Below are 18321 nucleotides of genomic sequence, written 5' to 3'. Positions count from 1 at the left end.
CTGGATATGTGATCTCAGTAGTGTCCTGTTTGAGCTCAATGTACGCAGCTCGTGGAGAGCTTTCCAGAATGCTCAAGATTGTGAAAATTGGTTGATTAGAACAGAAGATATTCTCAGAATAAGGTGAGAATTATTGCATTTGGGACTGCTGGGGAAATTTGGTCGGATGGTAAAGGGTTAAGGCTGTGCAGAAAAGAGGGGCATTTGTAAACATGTATACTGTCCAATAGCTCGGTAACAGTGACGTTCTGCAAAAGGCCCGGCTGTTTACATGTACACTAAGAAAATGTAATGCATCAAAATGTGTGACCGTAGTACGACAAGGATTCACTATCCACACATTCGTGTAAATGCATGTGCACATGGTCACACATACCACCATACACACACACACACACACACACACACACACACACACACACACACACACACACATGCGCACGCACGCGCACACACACACACACATCCACATGCATGCACACACATGTACGAATGCACACGTGCACACACACACACACATACGCGTGCGAACAGTAATTTTCTTCCTTGTATATTGTCTCTTGACATGCACCTATCCTATGTGCACTAACATGCAGTATTGAATGTTCCTGTTATGATTATGTCTTGCAGGCAAACACGATGTCTCTCCAGATCAGTGTATGGTTTGCCAAGCCACTGGAGCTGCTTGGAAAGGTGAACCATTAGAGAACACTGTTCACTCAAATTGTAATCTCACTTCAGGGGCAATCCAGCATTATCTATAATTTTCTCCGAACGAAAAAGTGACGATGGCCAAGTGCCAAAACGTTGTAAAATAACGGAACTGGTTCGGATGTGCAGCGCTATATGAAGGGATGTGTCTACCTGGATTCCTTTCAGAGATGAAGCTGCCGGAAATCTCAGCCCTTCTTCAGAAAAAGTTTAGTTATGAAAACAACCCATAGCATTGCACGACAACGCTACCACCAACTTCGTGATGGGATTATTCTGATTGCTCAGTCCAGACGTGGACCTCCTTGTAAATCCTTAATCTGCTTCTATGTTTCCCTTTCATAGGCAGATGTGTCCTTGAGTTCGATGTTGAAGGGCAAAGGTGACAGCTCACCACAGTTCTTCAGCCTGTTCTACAATGCCAATGCCAGTATGTATGACCAGGTAAGCGCTCAACTGCTAGACCTTTCCTGGAGAGTGGAAAGTAGGATTGTGTCAGACGGAATGCTGGAGGAATTTTAATATGCACCGTCACCTGATACGGCTTTGTGGAAAGGATGTGGAGAGTTCTGCTTGCCAGAGACTTGCCATTTGATCAGTACCAGGTAGGAATGCTAACAGCTTACTTAAGCCTTAGTATGACATGCTATCTGTCCCGCTCACACCAGATACAATAGTACGCCGTGCGTTAATGAGCTTTTACTTAAAAGTAACAGAGCAGAGTGCATGGAGCTTGTGCTGTTTGACGAGCTTGCATCTGTTACTCTAAGAAATCCTCTCACAGTGAATAGGCAACTGTGAGCATGCAACACAACTCTTTTTTATCAGTACTGTTTTAAACGCATTAATTTCGTCTGTTCTGCTCTAGGTTGTCGCTCTACCTTCCTTTGCCTTCCTGGATATACAAGAAGAGCTCTCTGTTCGCCGTTCAACCGTTCAACTCGCCGAATCCGCAGCGGTAAGGATAACCTGTTGTGTGAGGTTAGTAGTGTGAAAATATAATGCGTGCAAGTATCATTGTGAGGAGAGCCGATTCCCATCGACTTATAAGGTGTGTTATCAATCCAGCACAGATTGTTCTAGTTCGCAAAGGCTTCCATTGCCTGGTGTATCTTGTGCTGTTCATATGTGATCAGATATGTGTTGTGCGTGTGTGTGTGAACATTGTCAGGCCAAACAGTTGGGCAGAATTGCATCAGCGCAAGACATCACCGACATTGACAATATAGAAGTGAGAACGCCAGCGAAGTTCGAGAAGTCCGACGGTACTCTGTTCTTCGGAGCTGAGAGCCAGGACATTTTCCTGGAGAAGAGATCGTTCCAGAACAACTCCACGGTCTCCAGCAGTGCAGACACTGATTTTTTGTCCAGTGTTGAGGATGGGAATATCGCAGAGAAAGAAGGTACATCCACGTTGGACTCATCCATGAAGGAGTTTGAAGACGAGGTAATAATGTATTTTAACTAGCCATAACAGCAACTACTCTTTGGACACACTATACTATTGATTTACTGCATCATTGGGCACAAAGGAAGCATGGGCTATATTTTCAGGAGTGTAATTCGATCAAGCCACATGCAGCACCTGATTCTTGATTTACAAACGAGTGTAGTCGTCCACAGGATGCATAGTTTGTGTGTACGGAAATAACACAGTCAAGAACCAAACTGTCAAGGCACTGGATATAGATAGAAAATTCATGGGTTGTGTTAGAGCTAATCAGATTGACTTTTCAGTGTCCGTAGGCAGAGGCAGCCATCCTCGAGAAGACCCTGATGTGGTGAGGATGGCTAGATCACACTCGCCAGAGTTTGAAAGAGCAAAACAATTGATTGCCACCACCAGGACTCAAACCAGGGACCTTCGCTTGAGGCCAGCGATGCCCCAACCACTGATCGAGGGTGTAGCTATCATCCCAACAGAATAGCTAGCATTCACAATTAGATAGCAGATCAAATATTCTTTGTACTGCTGATCTTTCCCATCTAATTTCTTGTTAGATTGCTGAAGTCAGTTCTCAGCTTGATTTGCTGGAAGAAGAGGAGAAAGACAAGCCACATGTACCTGTGAAGGATGACACTGACGATGACTCTGACTGTAGGCATAACTTGCCAACCCTGGAGAACATCGCTGAGGGACTAGATGATGGCACAGAGCTAATGACTCCATCCAGTGTTGGTCGAGGGGTGATTGTCGTAACGGATGAGCTAGGTAGCGTTCACAACCGAGAATCCTTTGCGGTAAGGGCTCGGTGGTGTTTCCACCATAGGCGGTAATTACATGAAATAGACTAGACCATTGCTATGGCATGTGTGTTCAAATCACCCACGCCAACACTAGACCGCATGTCACAATCGTGAGGCTCTCTCAAGAACTGAGCAATACTTTTTGATGCTCTTGACCTTAATTAACCAACAGAGTGTGTCCGTGAAGACAAGGTTGACATACTACTGTAACATTATAGAATGATGTCATTCATCACACCTTGCGTGTACAATGATGTCATTCATCACACATTGCATGTACAATGATGTCATTCATCACACCTTGCATGTACAATGATGTCATTCATCACACCTTGCATGTATGACATGTTGGTATTGCATCACCTTGATTGACGTACAATGTCACTTTATAACTAGACAGTATGGAACACTTTTCTATGCGCATTGATGTATTTTTAGGAACTCTGAAACGCCATTGAAGCCTGGTCATACTTTCAGTACACCCAACTCGCAACACACGAACAGTCCTTGGCTACACCACGTACAGTTGAAATTGTCCATATTTTCACCCAGGAGGGCATCATCAGGGATACAGGAGAAGAATGATGCGTTGATGTATGGAAAAAAATATTTGGCATAATGAGGGGAGCTGCACTGCCATGTTTTCTGATTATGGATGTGCTTGTGTGTATTTTCTGCATGCTTGCTGGACATGGCGAGACAGATTCCAGAGAAACGGGCAACACTTCTTCGAGGTGAGTCATTCATCAAGGCGTGCTTTGAAGAGTTTTCAAACCCTTTGGAGCACCACTGACAGTTGCTATTTTTGTCTGCGGCTTGTGTTTTTGTTCATCATAACTTAATGCCCCGGAAAGCAGTAGTGTGATTTTCACTGATTTAGGCAATCACAACTGATCAAGCTGCTTGCCTCTTGCTCTACCTTTTGGTCCCACAGGGTCCAGCTTGGAGCACAGTGAGACGCCCACTCCTGAGGGTTGGTAACTGAATCATATTGTAATCCGGGAACCTTTAGTCCTCCAAGCATGTTGTGATACTCCGCAAACCTTATCCGCATCTCATCGCTAACTGAAACTTGTTCTTGGACTGCGTTCCCCAAGACGTGCTAATACTTTTATATTTTCTGGCGTCCCAGTTTCGTAAGCACTGCTTTGAGCTTGGGATCTGTTTGAATAAAAATAAAAGCTGGTTCTGTCCTGCTTCTACTAGTTCATACTGAGAATCATAGTGTGATAGCATGTAATAGTTCATTTGCTTTTTGTAGAATTTGCTTTTTCTTTCAATTTTTCTTCGGCAGATTCTACACCTGAAGCAGACCGTATGATTGCTCAGACGTCCTGGACGGGCCGTCAGATCAGCCCTGTGAAGGGGTATCAGCCCAAACCCAAAGACCCGAAGCAGGACGCTGCAACGTACTCTCCTGTGGCACGGGAAAGAGATCAGATGACCAAAGAGAGCCCAACCGGCCTACCCAATCCCTACGTGAACATATCGAAAAATCCGCAAGCGTAAGGGATTTGTCGCACGGGCCGTTTCTGGGGATGGAAGAGACAGCCTTGTACTGCTGTGTATTTGAGTGTGTGGTCCTAAATTAGTACAGGCAATGGACAGTGTGTGCACTTTCTAAAGGTTCTATGGCAAGGTGACATCATCTTTTATAGATACTTCGAGTAGCTTCCTGTGTACACTGAGTGTGCTGGACGTATCTATCCACCAGTTTCATGTGGAGAGTTTATTTGGATATTTGTTTGCATTGCACACTCCATGCCTGTGAACAGGGCAATGAAGGGCATACAGTACTCGCCTGAGCGCAGCGTGGACACGGCAAGCCTGGAATCAAGCCCATCGCGAACAGGCTCACCCGTGTCCACCACCGACGTCAAGTCAGGTACTTGCTTGACATGTGGTGCTGTTTGTGTGAACTTGGGAATATGTTGACATGGGGGAAAGGGGGGGGGGGGCTTGTTTGTCCGTTTACTCGATCCTCGCACCCTACATTCTACTAAATGATTACTATTCACGAATTGGAACATCACTTGCACTATGGCACACATGCCAGTGCAGGCATGCTCAATGCTGATAACATTCGATACATGGTACAATGCTGTGCTGGGTTCTATTCTGTGTCTTTGTGCATCCTCTATGCAGCTTACACGACGTCAATCCGCCTGTCGATTCAGGAAGTACGCATTTATGCTCTAGAAGTGACCGTACATCAAGTAAAGAATGTGGACCGCTTCCAGCTTGATGGCAGACCAGTTCCATCAGGTTAGTACACTGCTACTACTGCTACTAATTGTACAGTGCTACTCAATGAAATCCGATCCAGCGAACGAATGCCACGCCGGCCGCTGAGCAGCCCCAGACCTGTGGGCACTGGGATGGGAACTGGTGCGGGGCGCAAACCTGTTTCACGCGATCGGGTTTCATTGAGCAGAACTGTATATTCTGTGAAGAATTCCTTTTCAAGGTAGAGCGAAGTTGTGGCTATTTTGTAAAAAAAATAAAAACGAGAGAGCTTGGAAGCTCAGGGCCCTACGCTATGCTTTTTTGCCTTGATGACCTAGACCAAAAAAAGCATAGGTATGTTATAAATTCTTATAAATTTCTCATTTTTTTTTTACATAACCTGGGATTCGAACCCGCACTATCGCCCTGCATGCATCCCCCGATACACTTCGCATACATACATACTAATTCTTCCAAGTTGCTTCACGTTATGATCTTTCATTTGAAAGCCCTATTTGAATATGCATTGTGACCAGCCTTCTTTGATGGTCCGGTACGGTACGGGACAGGTACGGGACAGGTACGGGACAGGTACGGTCGAGGTAATACGACACCGTCTACCGCATTGATGACATAGGCAAAAAACAGCATAGGGATGTTATAAATTTTCAATTCTCCTTTTTTTCAGGCATAACCTGGGATTCGAACCCGCACTATCACCCTACATGCATTCCCTCATACACTTCGCATTCATGCTCATTCTTCCAAGTTGCTTCACGTTATGATCTTGCGTTTGAAAGCCCTATTTGAATATTGCGGCCAGCTGCATGTGGCCAGCTAGCTGTGTTTGATGGTACGGTACGGTACGGGACAGATACGGGATAGCGCCAGGTGTGACACAAACAAACAAACAAACACCAAATTAAAGCTGTGTGGACCCTGGCTAGCGCCAGACGTTACTGAAGTAACGTCTTCTGCATAGCTACGGGAATAAAAATTTAATAAAGCATGCTACTATCATTCAGAACGCATGGGCAAATGAACCATTTCCCAAGCTCTATCATACTCTGCACATACAGTTTGACAATTTTTTAATTCCAGGGACGAAGTAGTTGTACAATTATTGAACCATATCTTTAAGATGAGAGGCATCAGTTCTGGCACATGCGGAATCAATATTGAGCTTGGCTCACTCCTTCCTTACAGTATTTCGGTAACTTTAGTTGTCCACAATTCCATTGTTCGCCAGGTTGCGTCGAAAATATATCATGAATTGCTTATCTTTATAGTATTCGAAGATGCCGAGACCTCAGGTCGGCTGAGCATGGCATGCCCCACCCGCGCACCATCCCACCCCATGCTAGCCCCATGTGCCTGCCGGTGAATTGTGGATCTAGTAAAAATAAAATAAAACAAAAATTCGAGTAGCTCCAGTGTGACCTGACTGACCTGTAGAGTGTAAGTGGTGTGTGTTTACTGCATTACCCACACTCCACCATACTCCGGAGCAATGAAGATATAACTTTAACTAATGACTGTTATATTTCTCCTCTTCAGGCCTGTACTGCAAGATCTACATGACGTCTGATGGCAAGAAGTTCAAAGCCAAGACGCGTCCGGTGGCGTACGCTAACAATGTTACCTTCGATGAGACGCTCACTCTGAATGGCAGACTGCAAAATGCCGAGCTCGAGGTACGCTGTTTTCAAACTGCGTGCTGTTTCTAAGACTAAAGGTGTTAGCAAGTTGGGTTCAAGTTGTTAGCATATGCAAGTACATGTAGGGCTTGTCTACATGGAATACATGCTATCAGCCTAATGTAACTGTTGTATACATGATATGTACCTGACCAACTTCAAACCTTTGTGTGCATGTGTGCTGGTGTGGTGTATGCGTTTCCTTGTGTGTATGGGTGCGTGCGCCTGTGTATGTGTTTGTTTGTCTGGGTCCGTGTGTGTCTGTCTGTCTGTCTGTCTGTGTATGTGCCTGTGCCTGCCCGCACCTATGCACATTATATCCGGTACAGGTGATGATCTGGGAGACGCATGGATTGGTAGGTCGGCACGTGATGACCTGTACCTGCAACATCTCTATACCGCACCTCAACCTGAAACGCCACACCGCGGTCACTCACTGGTACAAACTCATGCAGCCAATGCTGGCACCGGCTGCCACGGCCACAGGTACAGGTACTGAGCTGAAGAGGGCGCCGTCGAGAGGCAGCCTCTCTTCCTGGGTATTCCACAAGCAACGTTAGTGCACCCCTCATCCCTTAATAGCCGATTGGCAATTGAGAAAGCCCACCAGCCGCTTTTGCCGCACTGCAGGATAGTGTCATGCTGCTGCTGACTGCACACCATGTGCACATGCACAAGCACACCCGTTCTAACCTAAATACCCTTGAGAAAGCTAACAACCGCTTTTGCCGCACTGCAGAATAGTGTCATTGCTACTGCTGACCGCACCGTACCATATACATGTACACACACTCACACTCGTTATAACCTAATTGATCAGTCAACACTTGAGTAGGAAATCTAGTACGAACCGTCAGCATTCCATAATGTCTGTTCACGGATAACTCTTGCGCCGAACTAAATTATAACGGACTCATCCCTCCCGCTCCGCAGCTTATTTCATGTATATGATTTGCTTGCATATTAGAGGACCAGTAGAGACACTCAAAGTCATCGTGACAACTCAGTTCAGAAGGCTTCCCCCCTCTTACCTATTTTTCTGATCTAGCAGTGCTGATTTTGCTTGACCGTGACTTCTGTGTGTTAAATGACTCTCGCATCAAACATGACTTTTTCACATCATGCCATTTCAAGTTTAAAGTGAAGCAATAAAATTGAGTAAGTCTTGGAGGTGAAAAAGCAAAATATTTTATAAAGGAAAACCAAATGGGGCAGAGGACAGTAGTTATACAGCAGAAAGAGCAGAGGTTCTCAAATTTAAACTTTCAAAAGTTCTAGACATAATTTGTCTAAGATGTCCTGACCTATGATATTCAGGATGTGCATGAATTGGTAATGGAACACAAAGCACCTATTCAAAAGGTTGAAGGTTCTATCTAGGCTTTGAAGGTTTCCTCCATTTTGTTCATTTCATGTTCAATCGTACCAGATGTTCCATAGACGTTCTTGTACTGATCAATACCTGTCATGATATAGAACAGTAGCAGAGCAACGAGCAGTAGTACATTTGTGGCAGCAAATATCCACTCGGTAGCTATGCTGTTCCCCGTGTGAATCATGACCAAAGCATCAATCCAGCCGGCCGAAATCACCAGGAACACGCCGAGAGAGGCGAGCGTACGGCTGGCATCGTGCCACAGCTCGCGTCGGTCGCTGGCCGTCGTCACATCCCTCTTATCCTGCCATAGCACGCGTAGCAGCGAAGCATACACCGCTGTACTGAGCAACATCAGGGCGGCTGTGACACCAACGACACCGGCGAAGAATGGCGTCCCCGTAACGAAGCAGCTGTTAGAAAAAATGCCATATGCAACGAGAAGGTGCTATAGATTTATTCGAAGATATTTAAATTTATGTAGAATGGAAAAAGACATTATGGATACGAGTTAAGAGTAACTCTCCATCACTGTAACATAATACTTTATACAGTCAGAAAGTGCAATAACTAGGCACAAAACTGACAGAGTACTGAGACATTCGACATCCTGACACCTAGCTTCAACACATCTCCGTAGCGCTAACCGACAGCCTTCCAACTTGGAAGGTTCAAGGTTATGGAAAGACCAAAGAGGGGAAGGCAAGCGCAACGAAAACGAGCAAAAGCTACAGTCCCAACGGAACAAAGAATATCGATTGTTACTGGACGATGAGGAGACCAGTACGATATTTGACAAAGCGGTCTAACTACAATTCGAAGCAGCAAAGCAGCACACCACCCAACTCGGGTGGGTCATAAATATCAAAGATAAGTAAAGAAATGGGAAGCTTTTTGCCTTCCCCTCTTTGGTCTTTCCGTAACCTTGAACCTTCCAAGTTGGAAGGCTGTCGGTTAGCGCTACGGAGATGTGTTGAAGCTAGGTGTCAGGACGTCGAATGTCTCAGTATGACTGTCAGTTTTGTGCCTAGTTATCGCACTTTCTGACTGTATAAAGTATCATGTTACAGTGATGGAGAGTTACTCTTAACTCGTATCCATAATGTCTTTTTCCATTCTACATTTATTAATGGCTCAACATCCGAGTTTCAAATATTTAAATTTCAAAAACATTTTGTAGGGGTTGTACGATGAAACTCTATTGTTGCTGAAAACAACTTACATACGGATGGCATTACATGTAAGTTTCATTATTGTATTCAAAGGTCTGCTGCAATATCTGTACAAACTACACGTACTCTCCTCTTCGAAAACAGAGCTTCGGGTTGTATAGGATTAGACTGATCATTTGACAACGAAAAGGTACCCGGACTTGGCAACACTCAAGGAACTCCCTTCTCATGCCTGTGTGTGTGTGTGTGTGTGTGTGTGCACTTACAATGGGTACTGGGATGTGACGAGCTCTGAGGCAGAACAACCTTCATTGACGACATTTCTCATTGCGTACTGGTTGCGCGAGAAGTAGGCTGTAATGGCTGTTGCGACCAGCGAGACAGCTGAATATCGAGATACGAGTAGAACACATGCATCAAGGTCACCAAAGAGGCTGCTTTATCCTAGCATCTCGTCGCGCGTATGCAAACCTCACACAGTGCAACATTACTGTAGGTAAGTTGAGACGTGAGCTCTATTAGAAATTTACGATTGACCTATCGGCTACCTCGCACGGAGATGGTGAATCTTTCAAGATAATGACATTTTCATTCACACTGAAGGATTTTGTTTCTGCACAGTATTCAGTTTCGGAGATTTTACTTGACCAATTTTAGAGATTTTACTTGGAAGTACATAACAGTAGGTGTATGTCCTGTTGGATGCAACATCATTATTGTAGGCCAAGCAAGGGCAGTGATCTAGCCAAAGCCGGCTGGGAGGGCGACCTGCTGGCTGTGACAGCTCCAAGGGTAATTTTGCCGGCTGCAGTCACCCCATGTAGACTGTAGTGCACTGCACTAGCACTTGAGTGAGATGGTGGAGTACAACCCATATCCTAGGGGTAGGTATGCACAGTACAGTACGTAGCACTGGCTACTCAGGCTCAGTGCTAGCTCTTCACTCAAGATCAAGCTCAAATGCACTTGAGTATGCACTTGAGTACGTCAGTAAAATGTAACAGGCCTGTTGGGTTATGGTTCGCTGCTTCTGGTGGTGTACAGGCTGTGGCTAGACTGGGTCTTGTCAGATGACCAATGTACACTGCATGCAGACATGACCTTGGTGAACACATGATCCATGCTCATGTAGCTTCCTTTTTCATATTTTGTTAATTTACCTATAATCACATTTTCACAACTGCCTGATGAATGCCCATAATTGGACGAAGCGAAAGGAGATGCAAGCTGCAATGAAAGATTTGTAGTGGTGTGTGTGTGTGTGTGTCTGTGTGGATACGTGACTGATGGCGGGGGTCTGTGCGCCCCCAGAACGATGCATTTTAACTAGAACGTTGGCCGGCTGGCATAAAATCCTGGCTAGACCTCTGAAGGGTGTTTATCGACATCACGTAAGGCAAGCAACAGATTTTCATCCACATCGCTTAGGCTAAGCAAGGAGCAAACTACGCCACAGGAAGTTCATGTACTTACTACTTACCAATTGAGAAGAAAGCCGACCTGTAGAGGAAAGTCTTTTCTCGAGAAAAGATCACGTTCAGCTCCCGATACAGGAATACTGCCTGGACTGCCAGGGTGCAGAATGTCAGGATGAGGAAAAACTGAGTTAGAATGCCGACAGCCTGGCACGCCGTGTCATCACTGCGCGCCTCTTCCACAGCACAGCAGACGGCAAGTAGGGAAAGGAGAGAGAGGCAGATGCACAGGTGTATCCTTGTTTGCACTTTCCGAAGGTGTTTCCTGCAAACGAGACATGCACAGACACCCTGCTGAGATGATGCTCAATACAGTGAAAAGAGACATACACAAATAGCATGCTCAATACAATGGTTTACGTGAAAATAATTCAGAACTCTTCACCAGCTGTAGTAGCAATCGTCAAGGACCAAGTTATAACATGCTGCTCCCAATGCATGGGGGAGACAGACAGACAGACAGCCAGAAAGACAGACAGACAGAAAGACAGACAGACAGGGACAGAGAGGGAGAGAGAGAGAGAGAGTGAGAGAGAGAGAGAGATAGAGAGAGAGAGAGGGAGAGAGAGAGAGAGAGAGAGAGAGAGAGAGAGAGAGAGAGAGAGAGAGAGAGAGAGGAGAGAGAGAGAGAAGGGGGTTGAGGAACTTTATAATGTGATTAAATGTTACAAATGGACCATAGACAATGCTTTAGACAGCTAGCTCAGACCATTCATATTATCGCAAGTGATAACATTCCTCACCGGCTTATCAAATGCAGAATTATAGCCAAGCCCAGGCCCAGGATTCCAATTCCACAACCGACATATGCAACTATGCTGAGGTCCTGAGAACATACAAGTATACCGTAAACAAGAGGTTCAAGAAAAACAAAAATGACTCACAATTACCGTACTGGGAACTCACATGGTGAGCCAAGGAAAAACTTTGTAACATGGAAATCGTGGGCACGAGTTATGCCATCTGGTTTAGTTGGTGGACTCGATCGCATAACTTGTGCCCACAATTTCCATGTTACAAATTACCGTATTTCCCGGATTATACTCGTAAGTCGCATCCCCATAATTATTCAGGTTTGAGCAATATCGTTTTGATAGTAAGTCATGCTCGATTTTAGATTAAGTCACACCCTTTCACCCTTGAATTTTAGTGTATTAAAAAATGGTACGACTTATATTCGGGGAAATAGGATACTCCGCTCCGAATTCCTTGGGCCCATTTCGCTTCAGCAACCTTGCCTGATACGCTTCATACCGATTGCTGGTGAGCGTAGTATCTCATGATCATGTACATATTTGGCCCCGGCCTAAAGCGCAGCTCTTGACACCAGTAATACCAACATCAAGTACTGGATTCTAGACCGGGCCATTGCCTAACAGCTGGCCTCAATAATCCGCACTCAAATACACACCAGTCAACATCACAACGCCACTCAACATCATAACAGTCTCTGATTATTGTGAATGATGAACAGAAACTAACTGACCTCTTCTTGGCTTGGTGCGTCTCCAGTCAGCAGGATTGCAAAGTTTGCCAAACGATCACAATCACACGTCACCACACCCGGTATGGACAGGACAGTGCGGCATCCTTCCGTACTCCACCGTCGCAGTGTGACATTGTAGAAAGCACAGCGGGCACCGGTACTCGTACCCTTCAGGAGCAAGTATACCAGGGAGAAAGCACAAGAAGTCCTCGAACAAACTTGTGGATCAGTTTCCATACTCGCATGCTGAGCCATTAGTTGCACTGGCAACAGTCATGAGACACTAGTTGCGTACTGGCTGTACACAGGCAGCAGTCATGTGACACTACCAGTGTACTAGTGTACTGGCCATGCACACAAGCAGCAGTCATGTGACACAACTAGTGTACTGGCCATGCACACAGGCAGCAGTCACGTGACACTACTAGTGCACTGGACCTACTGGATATGCACTGGCAGCAGTCATGTGACACGACTGGCGTATTGGCAATGTACTGCATTAGCAATCAGAGTGAAAATTCAATATGCGGTACCTCCAAGGATTGAAAAACTAGAACTCTTTGTCAAGGCACTCTATACCTGAAATGACTGGAAGAGCATATGCAGCATCTACAAACACTTCTCTATACCTCATTCAAAGGGAAAGGAATGGTATATCCAGAGTTCTTGATGCTGTAGTTACGCTGTATAAACAACACAAACTCATCTGGTATAAGGGAAAGAGCTAAAAGTATCTTTCCGGTTCCTTGCAGACTAGTATAGCAAGCCGGATAACCAAGCAAAGACAGCGATTCTAAATACCTACCACACTGACTGAGAAGTTGACCCGAACAAGCGTTTCACCGTTGCGAGACCTGGTAACATGCTGTCCATAGACCGAAACACCTAGGATGCTGGATGATCCAATGTTACAGTTGCCATCCCGGAACAGATCGAAGTCGGTAAACTGTGTGAAGACTGCGCTAAAGTCATCCATGCAGATGTTAGTTGTTTCGTTCCTGTTCTCACATGCTGCTGCGTTAAACGCATCAGATGTCAGCTGTACAGATGCCATGCCAGTCATGGCTCCAGCACCAACAGCCAGAGCAGGGGTCTCATCATCTACAAGTGGAAACAGTGTCAAAGCAAAGACTATGCTGTACTCAGAAAGAAAGCTGATAATGCTCTTACAACGTTCCCTTGGATGCTGAATCCACAAATGCTAACATACAATAAGGGAATCCATACAGAGTGTATTGCAAAATACGATAATGGTACAAGGTATCAACACTTTTACTATATCCAGGCATTCAGCAGGTTGCACAAGTTGTACTAAATCAAGCTATATTGAACAAAAGGACGGTGTAACCCTGTCCAAGAGGAAGTGAGTTCCAAAGGCCGTACAAGAATCTAGTACCATATTTTACCGGTTACAAGTCGACCTTTAAATGACCTGAAAACCGACCTAAAACGGGGCAGTCGACTTCCAACTGGGGTATAACTGCCCTTTTAACCCGGTAAATCGAGGCTGCGGGTTTGGAGGTCAACATATAACCGGGGTCGACTTACCACTGGTAAAATACGGTGTAAATAAATACGATCTGCTGTAGGACTACTCTGGAAAGGCTAGTCCCAAGGAATCACTAGAACTGTGACTACAGTCCATTCAGAAAAAGACGGACTTCTAGCTTTTGGCCATAAACGGGTCAAACTTTGAGTTTTTTTAGAATTTTTTCTTCCAATCCTGGCCTATGGAATCCTCTTCCAATTATGTTTCCGAAGTTTTTTTCGTCCAAAAAGCAAGTCATAACAAGAATAGGATTTTGGCCAGGTTTTGCCCAAAAAACACTGAATTGGGAAAAACCATAAAAATCCAGGCCATTTTCCCCCACCTGCATCAGTGCATTGTGGGGTTCGAACCCCAGTTCAGGTTCCCTTTTTGAACTCTTTATCAAAGTTCCAATTTCGCAGGACTGAACTGTGTACCATGAAATCGCGAAAAATCACCAAATATCGGAGCTCGCCAGAGCCAGGGCCCATCTTTCTTTTTATGAATGGACTGTAGTCGCTGTCATTTTCAGCTCTAAGGTCTTTGACAAGGGAAAGGAAACTATCCGTACGGAGGGACCACTTTTGGTGTGGCCAGTGAATAGTCTGCAGGTTCCAAGTACTCTTCCGAAACCTGAATACGGCAACAGGTCTTGGCTTATCATGGACCATCAAGCATGACCACCTCGTTTAATGATAGCTTGCATAGACCTCGGTCCTACCGGTAGGACCTACCGGTAGGACCATCATACACAGACATGCTGCATGGCCTCTGTTCTAACATTGACCTAAAACTTGACCCTTAACTGTTGCTAAGGGGCTAATGAAGGAGTCCACAAATTTTAGACGTGATCGCGCAAGGCATACTACGAAATTCCATGGTAACAGCTCATGGTAACCATGGAAACGGAGTATGGAATTATGCATTCCACTGCCTTGGCAAGCTATTAAAAACATTAGGACCTCACCACAATTGATTTACCATGGTCAAAATTCACTTTGGACAGAGTAGCTAGCGCACCCACAGGATTATGTGCGGCCATTTTGACATTCGATAAAATTGCGCATACGCAATGCACTGGACATAGCCTTGCATTTTGCGCCATTACTTTGCCTGACAAAGACCTCATCTCAACAATTGTTTCAAGAAATTTCTCAACCAAAGGCACTTTTGCAGCTCGATTTCTTGGGTCCTACCGGTAGGACCCGTGGTCCTACCGTGGTCCTACCGGTAGGACGGTATGCAGGCTATCATTAAAAATACCAGACATCTCTACTTGCTAAGTTACCTGAAAATGAGACCGTGATTGCTGTAGCAGCATCGTTATTAATAATATTAGCACCGGACACGGAGTCGCCAACAACAGTAGCACCTTGCACACTGCCGGCTATTGTCCGGTTAGTCAGAAGCGAGCTGACAGCACTGGACACTGCATTCCTCAATCTGTACAAAAGGGGTAGAAATTCAAGAAAAAAGAATGTCATGATCAATTTGTACATGTCTACAGCATGCGTTGGTATAAACGGAATTCCTTTTTTAAACTTGTGGTCTGAAAGCTTACCATCTCCTTAAAGTACTCACGCCTTGCTCAAGCGACACACAAAGAGAAGTAGCTATTATCGAGTTTGTCAAAACAAAACAGAACCAGACAAGTCACATTGCTCAGTTGACATCGTGCAGTTCCTTCGTAAAAAAGTCTTGAAACTCATCATGTATATAATTCCCATACAAGACTGAAATACCACAATGGTGTCTTACGTCTCCTGGGCATCATCCGCTGCTGCAGCTGTGGCATCTGCTTGCAAGGTGTTGTCAACAACTGAAAAGACATCTCGTGCAATCTGGGACAGGAAGAAGGTATTTCACAAACCATCAAGTCAAGACCATCATTCTTGTAAAAGAGTCCCGTCTCTCGAAAATATTATCAATTTACCACAAATGGGAACAGCCGGCAAAACTGATGGTTCTCAGGCGTTTGCGTAGAGTAACAATCAAATGTGACACAGGAACACAGTTGACAATAGACAGTAAGTATACGACAAATCCCCTCCCACCCACCAACATGTACGATCTAGTGTGGCTTGTAAGGCATTGCACTGATTTGGAGGCCTGTTAAATTGGTCAAGTCGGCAAAACTCACCATGTCCACTGACTCTGGTGGTAAGTCTAGGTTCCCATCAGCCAAAGAATTGGCCAATGCTCCAACAACGGGAATGATGGCACCAATATCAGTGTTGGACAGCTGTCCTGGATTGGCGTTTGTCAAAATATACAGTTCATTGGCAACATCGGCCAGTTCATCCGGTGGAATTGCGCTTTCCAGGATTTCTGTCTGTGATAAGCAGAAATACACGCATCGCAGTTTCCCGATCGAATGCAGACCTTCCTTCATGTTGTACAAACATGCTTAGATTCTTAGTCCATACACAGCACTTCAAGTTGTGAGCGTCAATTTCAGTAACACTTGAGTTTTCTAGCGGTTGTCCCATGTTTGCAGCACTGTGAACATGTGTCTAAAAGGATATACTTCAAGTAGTTGAAATGGTACATGACATCACCTGACAAGATATTGCAACACTACTGCTCAGATTGTGAAAAGAATACCAAATCAGAGAACAAATCATTACTATCCGATAAACCTTACCTGACGTTCCAGAAGTCTTGCGGTGATATCTGGGTTTAATTCATACACACACACACACACACACACACACACACACACACACACACACACACACACGCACACACACACACACACACACACACACGTACACATCCCTGGTTCAAGCCCTGGTGGTGACAGTCAATTTTTTCTTCAGACTTTTCCCGTTTACATCTTTCCCTCAAACCAATGAACACGCACATAAAATTATATAGATTTGCACGTGCGCACACGCATGCACACACACACACACACACACACACACACACACACACACACACACGCACACACGCAGACAAACAAATGCACACGCACACATAGGAAGATAAAACACTTTATTATTATTTATTATTATTATTATTTATTATAGGCTTTTCCGCGTTGGCATCGCCAAGCAAGCTTGGCTAGCCTTCGCATAAGCTGCTCCATAATGATGAGACGAAACAATGAATGTATGTATACACGATCTAGGACAGAACCAAGGTTGAGGATATTTTTGAAGAAAGCTGCAAGTTGTGTTGAGGAACACAAAGTTGCAAACTCTACGAAAGTAAACTGCAAGAAATGTTTTGGCGTTGATCTCATGATTATTGTAGTCACAGGTTGTGTTAGTAGCATTCAAGGTTGTGTTTTCACAGGTATATTGTTTACATTCCTATTCTTTTACAGGATAATATTTTCACAAAATATGTTGGTCAATGAGTTATGTTATGGTACACCGTACGGCCATGCAGCTGCCACAGGTGGAAGCAGTATTAGGCTTTGATGTATGCTTTTATCACATTGCTGCATAGGTCTTTCCAGTCTTGTCGTGACTGGGAGATGGCATGGAGGTTCTCAAGTTCCTCGCGTTTCTTGAGCGACCCCCGATACGCTGCAGGTCCTGGTGCAGACTCAGTGGCAGAGTGGTACGTGGCCGGCCCCGCCAGGTGGCAGCGGAACTTGGGTTTTCGAAGTATGCTGCCATCATAACGCGTGCTGGTACATCGTCGTTTAGTCTCAGGACATGGCCAAAGAGCCGCCACCTCGCTCTCACAATGGTTTCCCCAAGGGGCTGGGAGTTGGTGCGTTTATACAGCTCGCTATTTTTGATGACTTGAGGGTACTTGATCCCGACGACTGTTCTCAATTGACGTCTGTGGAATGCTTCCAATCGCTTGATGACATTGCTTGGGACTCCCCATGTTGAGCAATTGTACAGGAGTATTGGTGTGATAAATGCATTGTATAGCTTGACACGTCTGTTCTCTCTCACCTGCGAGCCTCTCACCCACAGTGCCCAAAGCCGTTGAAACGCACCTGTGGCCAGCTGCATACGCCGAGATACATCTTCCCTGTCACCCAGTAGCGATCCCAGCTTCCGGGTCAGCCTCCATTCTTCTGCGATGCAGTCGCTGAACCTCTCGATATGGGTGAATTCTGTCTTGGTGGAGTTAACTGTCAAATCCCATTGCTTTAAGGTGTCCCCAATAACAGGGAGGCTTTATGGCGCAATAATATGGTGCATAACCAATCAAATCATCTGGAGGATGCCCAACAATACAAAATTCAGTAATCATGTCATTTTAAAGTCATGGTGCAGTTCACAGCACTGACTGATACTTCAGTAATTGAAATTGTTCTTTTGCAAAATACGCTACATGCATATTGTGGATATTTAGAAGCAGCCCCACATGCTTAGGTGTTTCTACTAACGTTTCTTTTGCTCCTCAGCCACAATGATAAACATAGTGACAACAGAT

At 45.0% G+C, this 18321-nt stretch overlaps 2 protein-coding genes across 4 annotated transcripts in view; one reads left to right on the top strand and one right to left on the bottom strand.

Annotated features, from left to right (window-relative positions):
- The window catches only part of LOC135823257 (uncharacterized), a 35621-nt gene extending 27570 nt beyond the window's left edge, over nt 1-8051 (top strand). For 2 of the 3 annotated variants that reach the window (XM_065336108.1, XM_065336106.1), the window contains exons 9-20: nt 631-693; nt 1057-1155; nt 1580-1669; nt 1883-2158; nt 2713-2952; nt 3662-3692; nt 3893-3931; nt 4253-4463; nt 4734-4843; nt 5104-5223; nt 6742-6878; nt 7211-8051. In XM_065336108.1, coding sequence (XP_065192180.1) covers nt 631-693; nt 1057-1155; nt 1580-1669; nt 1883-2158; nt 2713-2952; nt 3662-3692; nt 3893-3931; nt 4253-4463; nt 4734-4843; nt 5104-5223; nt 6742-6878; nt 7211-7441 — 1647 coding nt within the window. In that variant the 3' untranslated portion in view covers nt 7442-8051. The remainder of the gene's footprint in view (nt 1-630; nt 694-1056; nt 1156-1579; nt 1670-1882; nt 2159-2712; nt 2953-3661; nt 3693-3892; nt 3932-4252; nt 4464-4733; nt 4844-5103; nt 5224-6741; nt 6879-7210) is intronic. The other variant, XM_065336107.1, reaches the window with a different exon arrangement.
- On the bottom strand, nt 7988-16666 carry LOC135823258 (latrophilin-like protein LAT-2). Its single transcript, XM_065336109.1, has 10 exons — nt 16562-16666; nt 16058-16249; nt 15676-15758; nt 15206-15360; nt 13195-13490; nt 12390-12557; nt 11647-11729; nt 10909-11168; nt 9695-9812; nt 7988-8669 (listed from the first exon to the last, which is right to left on the bottom strand). Exons 2-10 carry the CDS (start codon nt 16058-16060, stop codon nt 8258-8260), a joined length of 1578 nt encoding a protein of 525 aa, XP_065192181.1. The 5' UTR covers nt 16061-16249; nt 16562-16666; the 3' UTR covers nt 7988-8257.
- Nucleotides 16667-18321: the final 1655 nt, after the last annotated feature.

This window comes from Sycon ciliatum, chromosome 8 (assembly GCF_964019385.1).
Source record: "Sycon ciliatum chromosome 8, ocSycCili1.1, whole genome shotgun sequence".
Taxonomy (NCBI): domain Eukaryota; kingdom Metazoa; phylum Porifera; class Calcarea; order Leucosolenida; family Sycettidae; genus Sycon; species Sycon ciliatum.
Note: the sequence above shows the minus strand (reverse complement) of the source record. Positions and strands in the feature narration are given on the sequence as shown.